Source organism: Notechis scutatus, chromosome 6 (assembly GCF_049901735.1).
Source record: "Notechis scutatus isolate UNSWTSFEM ecotype Mainland chromosome 6, rNotScu1.2, whole genome shotgun sequence".
Classification (NCBI taxonomy): Eukaryota; Metazoa; Chordata; class Lepidosauria; order Squamata; family Elapidae; genus Notechis; species Notechis scutatus.
In genome coordinates, this window is record NC_142014.1 from 64660094 (window position 1) to 64677964 (window position 17871).

Consider the following 17871-nt stretch of genomic DNA (forward strand, 5'->3'; position numbering starts at 1 on the left):
TCTACCCGACTCTGTAGTTTCTTCCCCAAACCCCAAAAACTTTAACCTTAGACTGTCTACTATTGACCTCACCCCTTTCCTAAGAGGCCTGTAGGGGGCGTGCATAAGCGCACCAACGTGCCTACCGTCCCTGTCCTATTGTTTCTCTTATTCTTTTATTTTTCTTATATGTACCCATTTCATGTATTCACAACTATGTATACATTTATACTTATTATCTTGTAAACAATTGGCAAATCAAATAAATAAAATAAATAAAAAAATAAATAAATAAATAAATGTCCTTTAACCCGGGGTCTCCAACCTTGGCAACTTTAAGACTTGTGGACTTCAACTCCCAGAATTCCTCAGCCCGCTTTCCATTATTATGTTCCTTTAGCATGATGCATATATAAATACACGAGTTGCGGCTCAATTCGACGCATTTGGTATGCCGGAACGACGAAAACCGAAAGCAGGCTCCCGCTCCCCCAACCCACCGGGGATCTCCGAGGCGGCCTCCTCCTCTCGTTCGATCGAGGCGAAACCCTCAGAATCCCTGAGAGAATCTCGCGGCGCTTGAAACACTACATTTCCCAAAGTGCTTTGCTGTCACCCAGAGACACCCTGAGAATTCCAGCGCTCCTTCGCCGGCCTAGCGGGCAGGCGGGCGAGCTCCGCGGCCCTTGGAAGGGCTGGGAGCGGCTGAGCGCGCCCCTTCTGAGAAATGAGCGACAGTTTCTGAGCAGGCGGGGCGGCACGGGCCTGGCCTGGCCTGTGAGGGAAAGGAGACGAGCGAGCCAGGCTCGGCGATGAGTTGTGGCTACGGAGGCGGAGGGATGGTTCGCTCGCTCCTGGAGCTGTAAGTGGCCGAGCCTCCCCTCACCGGGCAGATTTCTCGCCCGAAGCCCGAAACCACCTTTCTTTTTCATCCAGCCTCCCCCCGTCTCTCTCCTGGTTGTTCTAGGGTTTATTTCTTCGTTGCTCGGCTAAATAATGGGACCGCCAACGCCCGGCCCCTCAGGAATCTTAATATTTTAGCGGAGCGCTGGCCGTTTTCTCCCCGATGTGCCTTTTCCATGAGAGAAAATGGAGGAGGTGGGAAGAAAGTCGGGGTCGCCAAGGAAGCTAACTATTCTGCTAACTAATTGACCTGAGGTGAAACAATGATTAAAACCAAAACCAAAAATATTCGCGTTCAGAATAAAAGAAAGGCCAAGCCTCTTTCATAAAAAGTGGCAAAATCTGATGCCAAAGCAAAAGTAAACACACTCGTTTCCTCTTCTGGCTGTGGTGCTAGATAGCAAGGGTTTGTATTCCAACAGGTATTTCTGAGAAGCGGGATGAAGAGCAAAGGATGAATTTAAATCTCCAGGATCAGATTACCTGCATGCTAGGATTTGGGGAGGGTGTCAGAATGCGGTAGGATCATTTTTGTATGTGCTTGTGTATTATACCTGTGCCCTCCATCTCAACAGATTTCCTCCCCACCATCACATTTTTGGAAAACTGGGCTACTGAAAGAGTTTGCCAAACTTTATTATTATCTTTGCAAAATCCTTTAAAAAAATGGTCAGAGGAGGAGGGCAAGGGTTTTTCATTTTTAAAAGGAAGATCTGGGAAACCACAGATTAGCTGGTCTAACATCAAAACTTGAAAAAGTCTGGAATAATTAAGAGATTGATACATAAGAGTCTTGAGAATAATCTATCTAATTATCATGGGCTTATCTTGCATAAATAACTTACCTCATATTTTGGTGAAATAAGGTGACCACTAGTCTGGTTCATTGAGAGTTATCACTAAACCAATGAGAAATAAATATGCATATGGCTACCTGTAAGATGTTGAAACTGATACCTTTGATTTAGATCACACATCACAAACCATACTTGGCCTAATCGTGGATTGTTCAATAAATTGCTGTTGATTTGGCTCACATGTGTTTATGGTTTATTGCAAAATATAAACTAATGTCACCTGTCACTGAGAAATCTCTAGTAGATGTGTGAATATCTTAAAAATTCTACAGAACAGATTGTGAAATTTAGCAAGTACGTAATTTATCTCCCTATAATCAAATCAGCATCCATGAGAAGCATGTTTGTGACTAGAACCTGTTTAAAATTATTGTATTTCATTTGTTCACTTTCCTGTTTGTGAGTACTATACATTGTACATGTCTATAGTGAAATACCCTAATACTTGCTTTTTTAAAAAATACTTGTTTTTGTACTTGGCTTTATATTTATAAAAAGAAGCCATGTGTATTGCTGAGTAAGACAATATTATTATATACCTGATACTGCAGCCACTACAAAATATTGTCAACAAATAACTTTTTCTTTTTCCTCCTCAGATGCCTTCATTGTTTAACAAGAAACATATCCAGGTATGCTGCAGATATTAAGTCTTTGCCTCCCAACATAAAAGATAAGCTGATTAAATCATTGAGTATCCAAGGATGGATAACAGATACAAATATAAGCATGGTAAGTTTCCATTTAGATCATAGTCTTTGCTACTTTTTCAGCGTTGTGACTTACAATGGACGTTCATCTGTAAAGTGATATGCGGAAGATGCTAAACATGAGAGATAAATCTTACCCTTGCCATATTTGCCATACTTTTGGGTGAAGAAGTAGATGTTATTGCTTGATATAAATTGAGTTGTTAGCATGATTCTTGCTGGATGAAGGACATATTAGAAAAGATATATTAAAGGACAATAAATTGAGCTTTTGAGAAAAAGCTCAAAAGAAATATTTAGGTGGCTGATATGTGAGGCAAATTGTTCCAAATTATTCTATTTACAGGTTGTTCCATACCCCAGAATGCTTAAACTGCAAGCAGTGCGCTAAGTCTCTTTCACCACTATTTTATACCAAAATAGATTTGAAGGAAATAAATAATCTATTCTTTTATCAAAGTACTAGTGTATTATTCTGTTGTTGTATATTAACCCCAGAGTATATTCAGTTAAACAGTATGTATTTTAGTATTTTAGACCAGTGGTCGCCAACCCATGGGCCACGGCCCACTGGTGGGGTGTGAGAAAATTTGGGTGGGCCGCAGAGAAATCTCACCCCCAGAGCACCCCCCAAAGCAATTAATCCAGGCTGCGCAGAAACACAAGGCTGTGCTGCCCACATGGTCCGCGGAAACCCTCCCCGCCCACTCACTGCTTACCCAGTAAACTTGCCTGCTAAATTGCTATTTTTCCTTTTTCCGACCATCATCTGTTCTGTTGTGACGGGAGATTTAGATTAGCCAGGAAGCAGGAAATGGTTGGATTTCTTGCTTTCTAGCTAGTCTTTAGATCTTCAGCTCAGCACAGCCAAACCTCCCTTAGGACTGAAGGCTTGCTTGCAAGCAAATTCAGTGCAGACTCACAGCAAGCAAATTTGAGAGACTGAGTTAGCCGATGGCAGATAGATAGATCACTGAATGATTCTGTGAGCAACTCAGTCTGACTGCTTTGCCTGATTTTGGGTAAAAGTTGTTCTTTTTATATAAAAAATTCAATATTTATATAAATATTTGTAATATTTACATACAAGCCATGCCCAGCCAGTCACATGACCAAGCCACACCCACAAATTAGGCCATGCCCGCAGAACCGGTTAGTGGTCCCTGGAATCTAAAATTCTGAGTTTTGTGGTCTTTGAGGTACAAAAGGTTCGCGACCCCTGTTCTAGACTATATACAAATTATGTATGTAACCAGTGACAAATGAATCTTAAAAACTACATGTATGCTGAGTTTTGTTGCCTTAGCATGAAGACCCTTTCAGATACTTCGTTGAAGATTGTGTCTTCTACTGCAATGCTTGAGCAGTAAACTTTGTTCTGCCAACAAAACAAAGTATAAAGACTGATACTTCTACTACCCTGGGGATGATGAGAGTTGCAGTTCAGAAGCCTTTGAAATATGTGCTTGTTTATTTTTAGTTTAGCTTTCTGTGTGAATCTAGCTACTATAGATGATTTGTAAATAATTTATAGCGTAGCATATTATATGAATCTAATAAATTGGGGTTTATCTCTTGTTAAAACATGGCTTATAACTGTATAAAACTGGTTACCATGTTTTTTAAATAAGCTGAATGAATTTTCACTTTCAGTGAGTGCTAAAAGGTTGATGAATAGTTATGATTAAAAATTTGGGTTTCAGTATCCTCTATAGCATGTTTTCTATTTCATCATATTTAATAATTAAGGCAAATGCCTGGGATGGATTTCATATAGTGCACTAGGATTAAGTCCTGATTTGCTAAACCCCAAATGGCTGCATTATATTAAAACCAAAGCCACAAAAATCATGTTGCAACATAGCATTATATGTGACCCCTGAGAATGAGCTGTCTCAGGCCAGACTCTGAAGAATAGTTGCAAGGGGCTTTATCTAGGATTTATTAAATATAAGTAATGACAGATAGGGCATTTCTGCAAGTAAATACATAGAGCAACGAAGTCCTAATTCCTAGAAAGCTTGCCTGCAATGAGTTCCAAGAAGGCAGAAATATAGTTAAGTCATGGTCCAAAAGTCCAAATACGGGTCATCAGCCAGTCTAGGTTCTGAGGAATAGAATATCCATAGATAACAGGCTTAAGACACCCATTTTGTTTTGCTTTATTTACATTTTTAAAAAGTAAGATCTGATAGAAATACTTTACATTTTTAGATTCTTCACCCTGCAGTGGAGGCACTAGATCTTCGAGACTGTGATATTTCAGACTATGCCTTGCAACAGCTTTGTAACTGCAGGCATCTGAAAAAGATAAGTGTAAATGTTTGGAAAAACAACAGACTGACCATAACTTCTGAAGGTATACTTTCTGCACAATGGTTTTAAAAGAGCACTGAGACATACAAGTGATGGCTGTTTGGGTTGTTTGTTATGTTCTATTTTAATTTAATTGTTTTAAGAAAGTAATCTAAGGAGCAAAGATAGGAACAGAACCTTTTTTAATGGAAGTTAGGAGATCCTATTTATGAGTGCTAGGCACAGTGTATCCATACTGACCTATTGTCAGAGTGTGTATAATGTGACAAGTGTGAGACAACCCAGGAGCAAATACAGCATGCAGAGGTTTGTAATAATTAAATAGTCGTTTATGTTTACAAATAATATACATACACATACTAGGCAAAGGTCAAACAATCAGTAATCAGCTACAGCAGGGAAGCAGAGAGAGAGAGAGAGAGAGAGAGAGAGAGAGAGAGAGAGATGCCCAACAGGGGGGCCTCTCTTATAATACAGACTTTTAAAGTAGTAGCAGTCAAATAACCCTGCTGACTCATTACTACCATTGCATGATCATTACAGTATTACAACATTACCTCAGCTGGTCAGCTATTAAATCATTATCCTGACACTTATATTTTAATACCACTTAAGTACTTGGAAAGCATAGGCCACATTTTTCCAATGAAATGTTTCCATTTTTCTTTGTTCTAAAAGGACAGTCTACTGATAATATACAAATAAATATATCAAACCCTATTATTATTTAAATCAGACTATCTATTTAGGAAATCTAAAAATAAAACTATAATAAACTAAGTAAGACTTATCAGTGGGAATGGCAGCAAATCAATTTAATAAATAGATAATCAGTACAATTTGTACTTGTAATCTTGTAATCACCTTAATACTCAGACACAACAATCAACAATGATCTGTTGGCAAAGACAGAGATTTCAAGTTGTTAATACTTAATAGTCTAAAGATTAACATGATAAGTATGCATTCTCAACCACACTATCACCCAAATCCTAAAAGGAACATTGTGATGTTGCTCTGGCCTTTTGTGCTTACATTGTGATATCACACAAGAATGTAAGGGGCTAATTTTTCTTTTAGAAGTATGTTTGTCCTTCTGTTACAAGATCAAGGTGTGTTAGGGGAAAAACCTGATTATGAACATAGCTGCACTCAATAACAATTGAACAGATAGCACAACGCAAAAAGTCTCACTTTAGAATTTAGAGGTTTATTAGAATTTAGAGCATAATAAACATAAAGCACTTACATTAATCACTGCAATGAAAGTCAATCAGACAAGCAGGCAAGGGAACAGCTTGAGACTGATTGAACACCTCCCATTCTTCACTCTTTTCTTTTTTTTTCCATAAATTTTTTATTTTTTATCTTTTATACATCTCTTCAAGTGAGCGATATGATTCCAGGTTACAACATACATATATAATCATAGTTACATTTCCAGCTTTCTTATCTAGTTTCATATCCAATCATTATCTATTCCATTGATCTTTAAATAAATTTTTGCTTCGTATTTTCAATTAATTAATCCAATAACAAAAATATTTCATCCTCAAATATATTTTCCACTCTTTATCCCCTATTATTTCCATTTCCAGCTTACCACCTATTTTATTTTATGTATTATCTTCTTTAACTTTCTCAAAGCCGAAGTATAATAAACAAAAAAAAAAGAATAAAATAAAAGTAATATATTCAGGATCCACATGGTATTTTTCCCCCAATCTACAATAAATCTTTTATTTATTCCAAAGATATTCATAAAACCATTTCATATTTCCTCTTTATTTCCATTTAACCAAATTTTACCAATGGAATTTTATTAAGTTTTCATTCCTCACCTTTTGAATCATAATAATCTCATTGCAAATACTTTACAGTATAATCATTCCTAGTTTGCCATATTCTCTGTATTTCTAATATCCTTTGTATAATCAATTATATTTTCTATTTCATGTCTAATATAATATGTATACAATAAAAAAGAAGAAAAATTAAATTTCCTTTTTGTTTCTATTTAGCCAAATTTTATCTATGAAATTATATTTAATTTTCATTCCTCACTTTTTAATCATAATATAACAATCTCATTGCAAATACTTTATAGCATAATCATTCCTAGTTTACCATATTCCTTGTTTTTCTAATATCATTTGTATAATCATTTACATTTTCCATTTCCCATTTTATATAATATATGTAAAAAAAGGATTTAATAATAATAAAACCATCTTAATTTCTCTTGCTCTATCATCATTTTTCCTCGTATGTAATAATCTTACAGCGAGGTCTTATTCTCCTTTAATTCCAATTAGATTTATTTCTTTATTTTAAAAAAATGATTCCAAATAAACTTTAAACTTCAAAACTCCCCAATCTATATTTCGGGTGGGGGGGGAGCCAATGTACATTTCCATGTGGAATCCCCCTTTCATTTTAACTTTAACCCTCATCTCTAAATCTCTCGGCCCTATGGTTTCTTCTAATTTTTGCCAGTTTTCTCTTTTCTTAAGTTTTTCCGGTCCTTTCTCTTAGCTCCTCTTTTTTCCCCTAATATTTTTATTTTCATCTCCCATTCACTTGTTTTTCCCCCTCCCTTTCCTGATATATCTTTTGCCATTTCTTCTTGTACAGCTTCTTTTATTTAGTCTTGGAAGTATTTTCCCTTTTGTTTATTACATCTATCATCAGTGTCTTAATTTTAATTCCTCTTGTGTTTTTTGCAATGTCCATTGTTCTTTTTGCTCTTTTGGGCTGATTTCCTCTTTCTTTAACTCCTCCTCCTTGAACTTTCTTTGTTCTTCTGTGAACTGCATCGCCATTTCTAATTCTTCTGCTGGTATACCCCATAGTTCCATACTTTTTTTTATCATTCCCCTCACATTTTGCAGTTCCAATCTGAGTTCTTTGCACAATTCTTTCATTTTACTTAATCAATTGAGTTATTCTCAACATACTCTATTTTAATCTTTACCGGAAATATCCATTTATCTTAATTTCTCTTGTTGATCCTTCTGTTTCCTTTTCACAGTCCCAATCCGCCAAACAGCCCCTAGATATTATCTTCACTTGTCCCTTTGCTGCAATCCTTTGTGTGTGTGTGTGTGTGCGCATGCTTCCGGGGTTATTGTTATATTACAGTCTTTTATTTCATTTCATTTCCCATTCACACACTTGCAAGACCAGTAGTTTCCCATAGAATCATAAGAAAAAAGTACCTTTAACCATTAGGTGGTGCTCTTACATCACTTTCCACTTTTTAAAGCTTTTTTTTCCTTTTCCTTTTCATTTGTATTAATTCTGTTAATTTTCTATCATTAGCTATTATATCTTTTAAATATAGTCAATTCCAACAAGTCCAACATTCTAGCCAATGCCTAATTAATGCCAATTTCTGTATCTTATTCCAAATTTGGTCTCTGATTCCTTTATAGTCCTTTTATACTCCAGTTTTATTTACCTTATAATTTCCTCTTACTTTCCATTCGCCACTGCCACAATCTTAAATGAGGATTCTTTCCTTCTATTTCTCAGGGTTGTCTTGAAAAAAATCCAAGATATTTTGCCTGGTCACACGCCGCTCACCACTTTACTGCTCCAGCACACACTTAAGTTCCGGATAGCTTCCCGTCAGCCATTAAAAACTGCCTCTACCTCCTGTCTTTGAGGAGAGTATACTTAGCCAGGGAGGGGAGATGCGGTTCCCCTCAACGCAGCTGGCGGTCTCCCCCTCTTTCCCTACCCTCCAAGGTGGATCTGGTCCCATTTGGGACCCTCCCCCGACAGGTTAAGCACAGATTAAAGCCGTGCATGATCGTGGTCTTTGGTCCGTCTTTGACAGAAGTGCCACTGGAAGATCCACTCTTATATACATTAAATCCACAAAGACACATGACTTTCAGGATTCTGCCACCTTGTCATAGCAACAGGGCAGTTGCTGATTTTTTTCAGCCTAAATGTCCCAACCTAACTATTTTTATATACCGTATTTGCCGGCGTATAAGACGACTTTTTGCCCTGAAAAACATGCCTCCAAGTGGGGGGTCGTCTTATACGCCGGGAGGACTCCGACTCCCACTTCGAGCTTGAGTTGCAGCCGGGAGGAGGCTGGGGGGAGCGGTGTGTGTGTGTGTGTGTGTGTGTGTGTGTGTGTGTGTGTGTGTGGCGGGTGTCACTCGCCACGCGCTGCGCAACCTTTCCCCCTCTTCCTTCCTTAGCGGTGTGGGAGGAGAGGATTCAAGATCCTCACGTGCGGCGTTACTTTTCTTTTCTTTTTTTTCTTTTTGCACGCAGGTTTTGCATGCGGGCGGCTGTAGGTTAAGGATGGGGAGCCCCGGGTGGGTTATCAGGTTTTATGGTGCTTCCAACATGTGCGAACGGTGGGAGAGAGCGGAGAAGAGAGCGAGCGAGCGCCCTGCTGTGTGAAATCCTGCCGTCAAAGCAACACTGGGGAGGCAGGGTATAAATTTACCAGGTTAATGTAGCAATGGTGATTAATGCCCAGAACATTGTTTGCGGGTATTGGGGTGTGTGTGTGTGTGTGGTGGTGGTGAGGAGAGGTTGTCCTTTGAATGCGGAAAAGTAGGTGTGACCTTGTGTAGGAAAATAAAGAGATCCTTTTAGCGTGTTTGGCTTCTTTGCCTCCCTCGTTCGTTTTGACGTGGAGATAATGGCTTTCGGGCGGAGGGGAAGAAAACGGTAGCTGGATCATTTCAAATTTCACTTACTCTCCTGCCTCACTTCAATATGTCTGAGCGACTCCAGATACTGGAAGACTTTTTGAATGAAAGTGTTACCTCCATTTTTTTTTTAAAGAGGGCCACTTGGGGGAAAAAAAAAGATTCTAAGGAATTCCTTGTTTCTTGATTAAGAGAAGGCATTGAATATACTGTTCCTTGGCAGCCTTTTCAGTGTCCGGGTTTTTGGTGTGTGTGTGTGTGTGTGTGTGTGTGTGTGTGTGTGAGAGAGAGAGAGAGAGAGAGAGAGATCAGCTGTATTGAGAAGAGAACGTTTCCTGTGTTCTCATTTTATTTACAACATATTTTGCGCTTAATGGTAAGCAATGAAAAATATTTTAAAACTCATTTCTAAACTCCATAGCTATTTGCATATTCTTGGTTCAAAATTGGATTAGCTCATTTCAAAATTGTCCAAAGCAGAAAAGTGCGTCAAAAAAAAAAAAAAGTGCAAAAGTGGAAGGTGTGTGGAAGAGGGGTAGTCTTATACGGCGAGTATATAACAAACTCTATATTTTGAGTGGAAATGTTGGGGGTCGTCTTATACGCCCAGTCGTCTTATACGCCGGCAAATACGGTATGTAACCACTAAGTTCCTCTTTTCCCATGATCTTAGCCCACCACATCTTGCCTGCTAACAGCTCTCCTGCTTGCACATTTTCAACATACACAGCACAATTTTCACATACTCAGGGGTGCAAGTCCATCACAGAGGCACCACTGACTTTTCAAAAGTTAATCAATGTTATTCTGTGTGCTGGGTCCACGACCCCCAATACCTTCACAAATACAACCATTCCTTGATTATATGATACAATATGTTAAAGCAGGTTTTAATATTCCTTAAGTAATGCAGGTAATTTCATATTAATGCTGGACCTAGTCCAAGTTCCCTGAGATAACAGCAACCCAGGGAACTGGATCAGGGACAGCATCAGTAGTACTTAGGGATGGGCCCCCTTTTTGCAAGCTTCCCACAGGTGAGATGTTAAGATATTAAATGAAAGACTCAAACATTTAAGCCATCAAATCCCCCTTTCCCCATCCTGCTCAGTGTAGCAATCCAAATTAAATGCTAGTAATCCCAGACAAATGTTGTCTAACTTCTGCTTAGGCAGATCCAGTGAAGGAGAACCTAGTACTTTTGGAACCCTGGAGTTCCGGGGAGCATGGTTTGAATAACACAGCTCTACAACAGGTTGGGAGTATTCTAGGATCTCTTTCAAAGGTCTTTTTCAGTTATCTGCTTTATAGTTGAGATGTAGCACCTGAGAAATGAATGGGAAATTTGAAAAACAGATAAATATACACACATATGAATTGTTGTGGATCCATCATCCTATGATGATAGATTTTTAAAAAAGTATTGGAAGAATGGTATGCTGATGATGAACAGATGATCCAATCTTGGTTGAGAAAATTATTCTCTTAAGCCACTTCCCAATTGGGTTGTTATAAAGTTCAAAACAAGAAATAATTTTCTTTTTAAAAAAATCAACAAAACAAAATCCTTTATGTACATTGTGCAAACTAAAACTCAAATCAAACTTTTATATTTAAATGTATGGTAATAGAATTCTATCTACAGGAGAAAAACCTGCCTTTCATCTCCAACAGGAGTTGCAGCACTGGCCTTATCATGCCCCTATCTGCGGGAAGCCTCTTTTAAGAGATGCAGCAATCTAACAGACAGTGGAATCCTTGCTCTTGCCCTCAACTGCCCCCTTTTACAAATAATTAACATAGGAGGATGCTCCAACATCACAGACACATCCTTACAAGCCCTTGGACAGAACTGTAGATCCCTGCACAGTGTTGATTTCTCATCAACCCAAGTAAGAATGAAAAGCATTATTACAACACCATCATATATACAGTATATACATACGTTTTTCTTAACATATATAAGTATTTAGTAAGCACTGTACTGTCTGGGTTATTTTACATATACATATTTCTAGTAACAATAATATTCTTTACTTGTATATGGTTTATTTCCAAATACTTTGGTTTTTTTATTAAAGTGGGCAGTTTTTCATACAATATGTCAATGAGGTTCCCTGTCTAATATGACTGCTATTTAAAGCAGCATGTTATTAAAAATCTCTCGGTGTTCAAAGTAGATGTGTCCTTTGGAAGTTAAAGTAGATCTGCTCATCAGACCTGCAAGCCTTTATAGTTAGATTGGGCTAGGATATGGGACACACTTGGCTTTGGTGTTGCATGCAAGTATCTGCACTCCAAGACGGTAAGCAGAATGCAAGATAAAACTCACATTTGATTTTTTAATTCACACCTTGTTAATTAAAATTAATTATTCAATTACATGCAGCTAATATAATTGGTCCCAATATATTTAATAAGTGCTGTTTGGCAAAACTGGGTGGAGACCATCTGGCCAGTCCCATCTGGGTTGCCAAAAAGTGTCCCAGCTCAATACTGTGTCCTTTACCCAAATTGAATGTACTGAGGTGGGTATTGTAAAATAAGCTTTATTCTGCAGAAGAAAGCACACAGGAAGATCTCAAAGATTAAGAAACACCCCCCCCCCAATAACCACTGGTGGTTTTTTTGCAGCATTTTATCACAAGCTGCACCATGCTTAATGTCACAGGATCACATTGTTTTCCTGTTTTTTACAGTAATGTCTTTACCTTATTAGTATAAATGAAGCAAACATCTTTCCTGCTTGCAGATAGATTAACCACAAAATTACCATAACTCTCATTTCAGCAGTACCATAGCATAGCTTCTACCAATGTACTTCCTGTTTAACAACATACTTCTTTTTTCAGTGATACGTTTTTACTTATATGTACAAATGTTTCTTGTTTATCCCTTTTGCCTTGTCCCATAATGCACTGGGGGTTACAGTTTAGCAAGCTAAAACTGAAACTAAATGCTTATTGATATTTGAATCTTCTCTACCACATCTACCTCTTTCAATCTCTTTTCATATGGCTTAGTTTCCAATCCTTAGTTTCATCTTTATTGTCTGTTGCTGAACTTTTGGTGCTCAAAAGTGAACAAAGTGCCTCATTGGTGATCTGACCAAAGCAGAGTAATGTGGACTAATAATTTCACATGATTTGAAAAATAAATCCTGTTGATTCAGCCTAAAATTGCACATATCTGCTTTACAGTCACATCATCCTGCTCTTCATTTTCTGTTTGATATCCACCACAATTCCAATATTTGTTTCTACAAGTATTATTAAGGAAGGTATCCCTCATCTCGTTACATTTCACGTTTTTTTCCAAGCTTTTACTTACTGGTTTAGATTATAAAGAATCATTATTCTGGCCTTGTTATTAACTGTACTTTCGTTTTTAATGCAAGTTACTTTGAAAACAGATATAAATAAAAACAATAGATTGTATATAGATTTCCATTATTGGAAGAGAAGAAATAATATTTTGGCTTCCCTTGATAAAAGATCCTTTTTTCCATTTAGGTCACTGATGATGGTGTAATAGCACTTGTTAGTGGAATGTGTTCAAACAATTTAAAGGTAACATTTGGATATGCTTAATTAAAGTTGATATCAGTAAGTTACACATGTGGGGGTGAGATTGGAGAAAATTGCCACACCACCACAAAGATATTTTTAACAACATTCAATATTCAAAGGTACTTTTTAGATTGACAGCTGTTGGATGAATTCCAGAGAAGTGTGCCAAAATTAATGTAGCTCATATCACCTTTCATACATAATGCTTATATATTACATAAAATAAAATCTTGTTTATGTAAAATCTTAAAATGAATATTATCAGCTACTAAACATAGTATATTATTTTTCACCAGTACTATTTGGCAGTAAATATATCTTAAAGTTGTTTTCCGGTTTTTGTCTGTGATTGTATATTATTCACGTATGATTTCCTATGTGCCAAGAAATGCATAAGCAAGAATAGATTGATAAAGGCTGAGCCAAAGAATTTGGCTGATATAAGCTTTAAAACACATGAAAACTGTAACATACTTATCCAGCTCCTTCAGTTTCTGTCTCTTGTTCTTCATTCTGTTATCTCATTTTCTCCACCTTTCCTGAATTGGATATTGTGACTTGTGGGATAAGGGAGAAAGAGAATAGCCCTCAGTTGGGACAGTGGAGAACAGATTCATACAGTTGCATGAGCTGCAGTCTACGAGATCTCTTTTGAAATACAAATGCAAATGATTATTCAAAAAATTTCAAGTTGTGCAGAAATGGACAAATTAACCTTGGCATTAAAAGATAAAGACACTTCAATATATTATTACAGCTGGAACTACTGGTACAAATGGATAGACCAAAGATAGATTTCACATTAAAAGGCAAAAGAAGATATGATAGAATCGTAGTAGTGATATACAGATATATGTAAGGATTAATTGTGTATATGGCATAAAATAAGGATAAAAAGGAGGTCTCACAAACTGTTGAAGATGAAAATGTTTTTAATTGTTTTCTATCTTTTTCTTTCTATTCTTTTTTTTCTTATTTTCTTTTTCTCTCTTTCATTTATGTATGTGTTGCTGGTCTATTTTAATTGTAAAATCAATAAAGTGTATTAAAAAAATACAAATGCACTACTGCAATAGATAGAAACAAATCCCTACTAGATCAATCAAAGCTGTTTATAAAATCAGTTTTTCCATGCTTCCAAAATTCAGCCAGCCCAAAAGTATATTTTATTACTACTTTCTGAATCTAAAATTAAGGTAGAGGTGAGATTTTTCTCTAACTCATACGCTGCTTTCTTCATGTCGTGATATACTTAATATATTACTGAAATACAGAAGAGGAAGAGACCTTTATCACCTTTGTTTTTATTTTTGTTTTGGAAGTAATAAACAGAGATGTTATTAAGAAGAAACTCTGGTAAATTTCAATGTACTCTTGCACATGAGATTCAAATTACTCTAGAGCAATTTATCTCTTGAGAGATTAGGAACACCCATGGCTTTATGAAATTATTTAAGACATTAGTCTCTTCTATAATTTCTCTTCTAACACCCTTTTTATTGTTCCAAAGTATTTCTCAAAACAGATTTTATTTAGTTAATTAGTGGTAACTACTAATAGCATTATTCTTTATCCTTAATAGGAGATCCATATGGAACATTGTGTTAATTTGACAGATGTAGCTGTGGAAGCTGTCCTCACATACTGCCCTATGATATATATTCTGTTGTTTCATGGATGCCCACTCGTAACAGGTGACTTGAAATCTTGACTAGAGTAGATTTTCCTAGATGTTCACTGAAAACCACATCAAGTGGCATCAAAATGACATTACATGCATTATGATATCATGAGCTGCAGAATATCGTCATGTGCATGACATAACTTGGCTTTGAAAGAAAACATTTCTAACTTCTTTAAACGATATATTTAAAAATGGAAGTCAGTAAAGCCGGGTGAAGCATTAAATGCCCAATATCCTTTGTATTTTAGAACTATTACATTATCTAAAAGCCAGAGTGAGGTTAAAACAAGACTCCTCCTATGATTGTTAAACTTTGTTTCCAGGAATAGGAAACCCCTACTTAATGTCTTTAAATATTTAAAGATATTAACATACTCAGACTTAAAGATATTAACAAATCAGATTTGCTGAGCACTCAAAACAATGACAACCTACACTAGAAGGAATAAGGGAAAGTTGAAAAAGGCATCACACAAGCCAAGACTTACTGTGTCTTTTGCATACACTGTCTAATTATAATTTGGTGGTATGCTTAAATACCACCATGAAGGAGATTTTCTAGAGATATTGGTGCTAATTCATTGGCAGGAGATATAATTATTAGATTTATTTATTTTACTTTGATTTATAACCTGTCTTTTGTACAGTAGCTCAAAGTAGTGTATATACTGCTCCTTCCTCCTAATTTTCCCAACAACCCTGTGAGGGAGGTTGGGGTGAGAGAGCAACTGATCCAAGTCCCACACTGAGCTGCCATCGCTAAGGGTTCACTAGAATCTGAGATACCCCATTAAGTACCATATCACACGGGTTCTTTTATTATTTTATTATCTGATATTTACGGTATCTTTAGTTATCTTACTACTGGCTGATATTGCAGTTTTAACATTAAAATTCATATAATCTCAATAAGAAACAAGATTGTTCTCCTTTTCCAATAGTTTTTTCTTTCATTTCCATGGATGAGGATGTAATATAATTATTAGGGACTATAATCATATAATGAAAGGACCTATTATAGAAATTAATTAAGAATGTAATAATAGGAATAGATTCTTGAAACAAAAATGTGTCTTAAAAAACTGCTTTGTGAGGTTCTCCATGTCAGGAATGATCTAGGTTAGTGTTTTTCAACATGGCTGGCTGGGGAATTCTGAGAGTTGAAGTCCATCCATCTTCAAGTGGTGAAGGTTGAAAAACATTGATCTAAGTTGCAATTTCTGAGAGCTTGAACAACACAGCTAGCAATTACATCTTTAGTTCAGATATGAAAATCATTTTAAAGAGTTGATGGTCTGAGTTCAGGGAAAGATGAAAGATGGCACAGAATTTAGTCCACTCTTGCTTCAACGTTTGTGCATTCTCTATTATGCTTTCACCATTGAAGCACTTTAAGCCTTTCTTTTTTCACACCTTCTAGAACACGGGTATCAAACTCGCCGCATCATGTTGCCGTCATGTTATGTTTCGCAACATTTTCCCCATTTGCTGAGCTAGGATGGGCGTGGTCTGCATGTGACACATCTGGCCCGCAGGCTGCCAGTTTGGGACCCCTGTTCTAGAACTATTCATTGAAACTTAAAGCATGTTTTCATTTTCTGAATTCCTGCTCTGGGGAACTCCTGCCATTAAGAGAGCCATAACATGCTTATAAAATATGCGGAGGATGAACACTTTGTAAAAGCCAGCAAAATATCTAGTAAATGCAATAAATCAACATATTGAATTGGATTTTGGTTATTTATACACTGGTCTTGTAAAAAAATAGCTTGAAGTCCATTCCTTCCCACTACTATTTGTTTAGTTTTCAGCGTTCCAGGGAACCTCCATTCCTATCAGTAACTCCGAGACAAGCATAATCTCAAAAATACCTTTACTAGAATAGCACCTGGCACATCTGTGGAATTTCAAAACTAAAAGTTTTCTGGACTTTCTACAATGTCCCAATCTACAAACCATCCCCTTTTCTCTCATCATCACATCAACCAATCCCAAAGTAGGTTCCTCTTTATTTCTGCATCACATTCTATGACCTTGAACTAACGAAAGAATTCTATTTTGTCTACTTAGAGCTACTCAATAAGAATCACCCCCCCTCCCACTTTCTCAAGCTATGTGGCAGTGATGAATAAGGATTCCAAAGCTGACATTAGTCTTGTTCCCTGTCATAAACATTTCCTTAACCATAAAAATAAAAACTAAATATATTTTATTTGCAGATCGTTCCCGAGAAGCACTGGAGCAGCTCGTTGGACCCAAAAAATTCAAGCAAGTTTCATGGACTGTTTATTGATTTTTGTTTGAAATCGTAAGGCATTACTTCATTCCCCTCCCCCCCTGGGCAGACCATTTCTGAGTCTCTTCTGATTGTACATTTGCTGTTGATACTGTAGTCTCAAGTTGGAGAAGAACAAACATGCTATTCTGCATTTTTGTGTTCATGGAAGTTCGTGAAAGAGGGCGTTAGGGCTCTACTTTTTAAAAAAGACACCTTGTACCAATTTACCAACAGTAAATAAGGAAATGCAAAAAGCAGAGCGAACACCAATAAGCTAATGAAGCAAATTTCATAGAAGCATCTTCTTGTGCTGCCTACTCTGTTGTCATTTAGGTGGAGACCAGTTCTATTTCTAGGTGTCCATTGTAACAGGAGCCATGATTTGTTTGTATCTGAATAAAACCTTCTTCAAATTGTACAGTGCATGCATTTCATTTAATTCTATTAATAACCAGTCATAAAATATGTTTGTAGAACTCAATATTGTCATTTTCAAGACAAAAAGCTAATGTGGGGCTTTGCTGATATCGCAGAATGGGATGCCATATTCCACTCTTGTTAAGGAATTAGTTATTTATTTGATCTGTAACCTATTAAAGGCAAGTTATAATAACACTCACTGAAGTTTTATTTTTCGAAAGCTTTTGCCAAAATAAACATGTTAGTGTCTAAGCTGATGCAAGACTCTTGATTACTTTTCTTACACAAAACTAACATGAATACTTTTTGGAAAATATCCCACTAAGATATTATCATTGTCTTTAGTAATAAGAAAAATACTGACCAATTTGGATTTTGACATTCATTAGATAAATGTAGTAATCTTCTATGTTTTCCCTTTACTATTAATCATTATTGAATAAGGATTTTGACATTCTTCCTAATCAAATAATATA

General features: G+C 36.6%; 1 protein-coding gene across 1 annotated transcript; it reads left to right on the forward strand.

Moving 5' to 3' along the window:
• Positions 1–593: 593 nt before the first annotated feature.
• On the forward strand, positions 594–17652 carry AMN1 (antagonist of mitotic exit network 1 homolog). The gene is made up of 7 exons (XM_026695094.2): positions 594–841; positions 2339–2471; positions 4664–4808; positions 11119–11336; positions 12957–13013; positions 14596–14707; positions 16917–17652. Exons 1-7 carry the CDS (start codon positions 792–794, stop codon positions 16988–16990), a joined length of 789 nt encoding a protein of 262 aa, XP_026550879.1. The 5' UTR covers positions 594–791; the 3' UTR covers positions 16991–17652.
• Positions 17653–17871: the final 219 nt, after the last annotated feature.

Bases quoted from the DNA above. Each gene is read 5' to 3' on its own strand.
- AMN1 (XM_026695094.2), top strand. From the start codon at position 792: ATGAGTTGTGGCTACGGAGGCGGAGGGATGGTTCGCTCGCTCCTGGAG. The intron at 842-2,338 runs GTAAGTGGCCGA...TTTCCTCCTCAG, and splicing joins GTTCGCTCGCTCCTGGAGCT to ATGCCTTCATTGTTTAACAA. The intron at 4,809-11,118 runs GTATACTTTCTG...CATCTCCAACAG, and splicing joins ACTGACCATAACTTCTGAAG to GAGTTGCAGCACTGGCCTTA.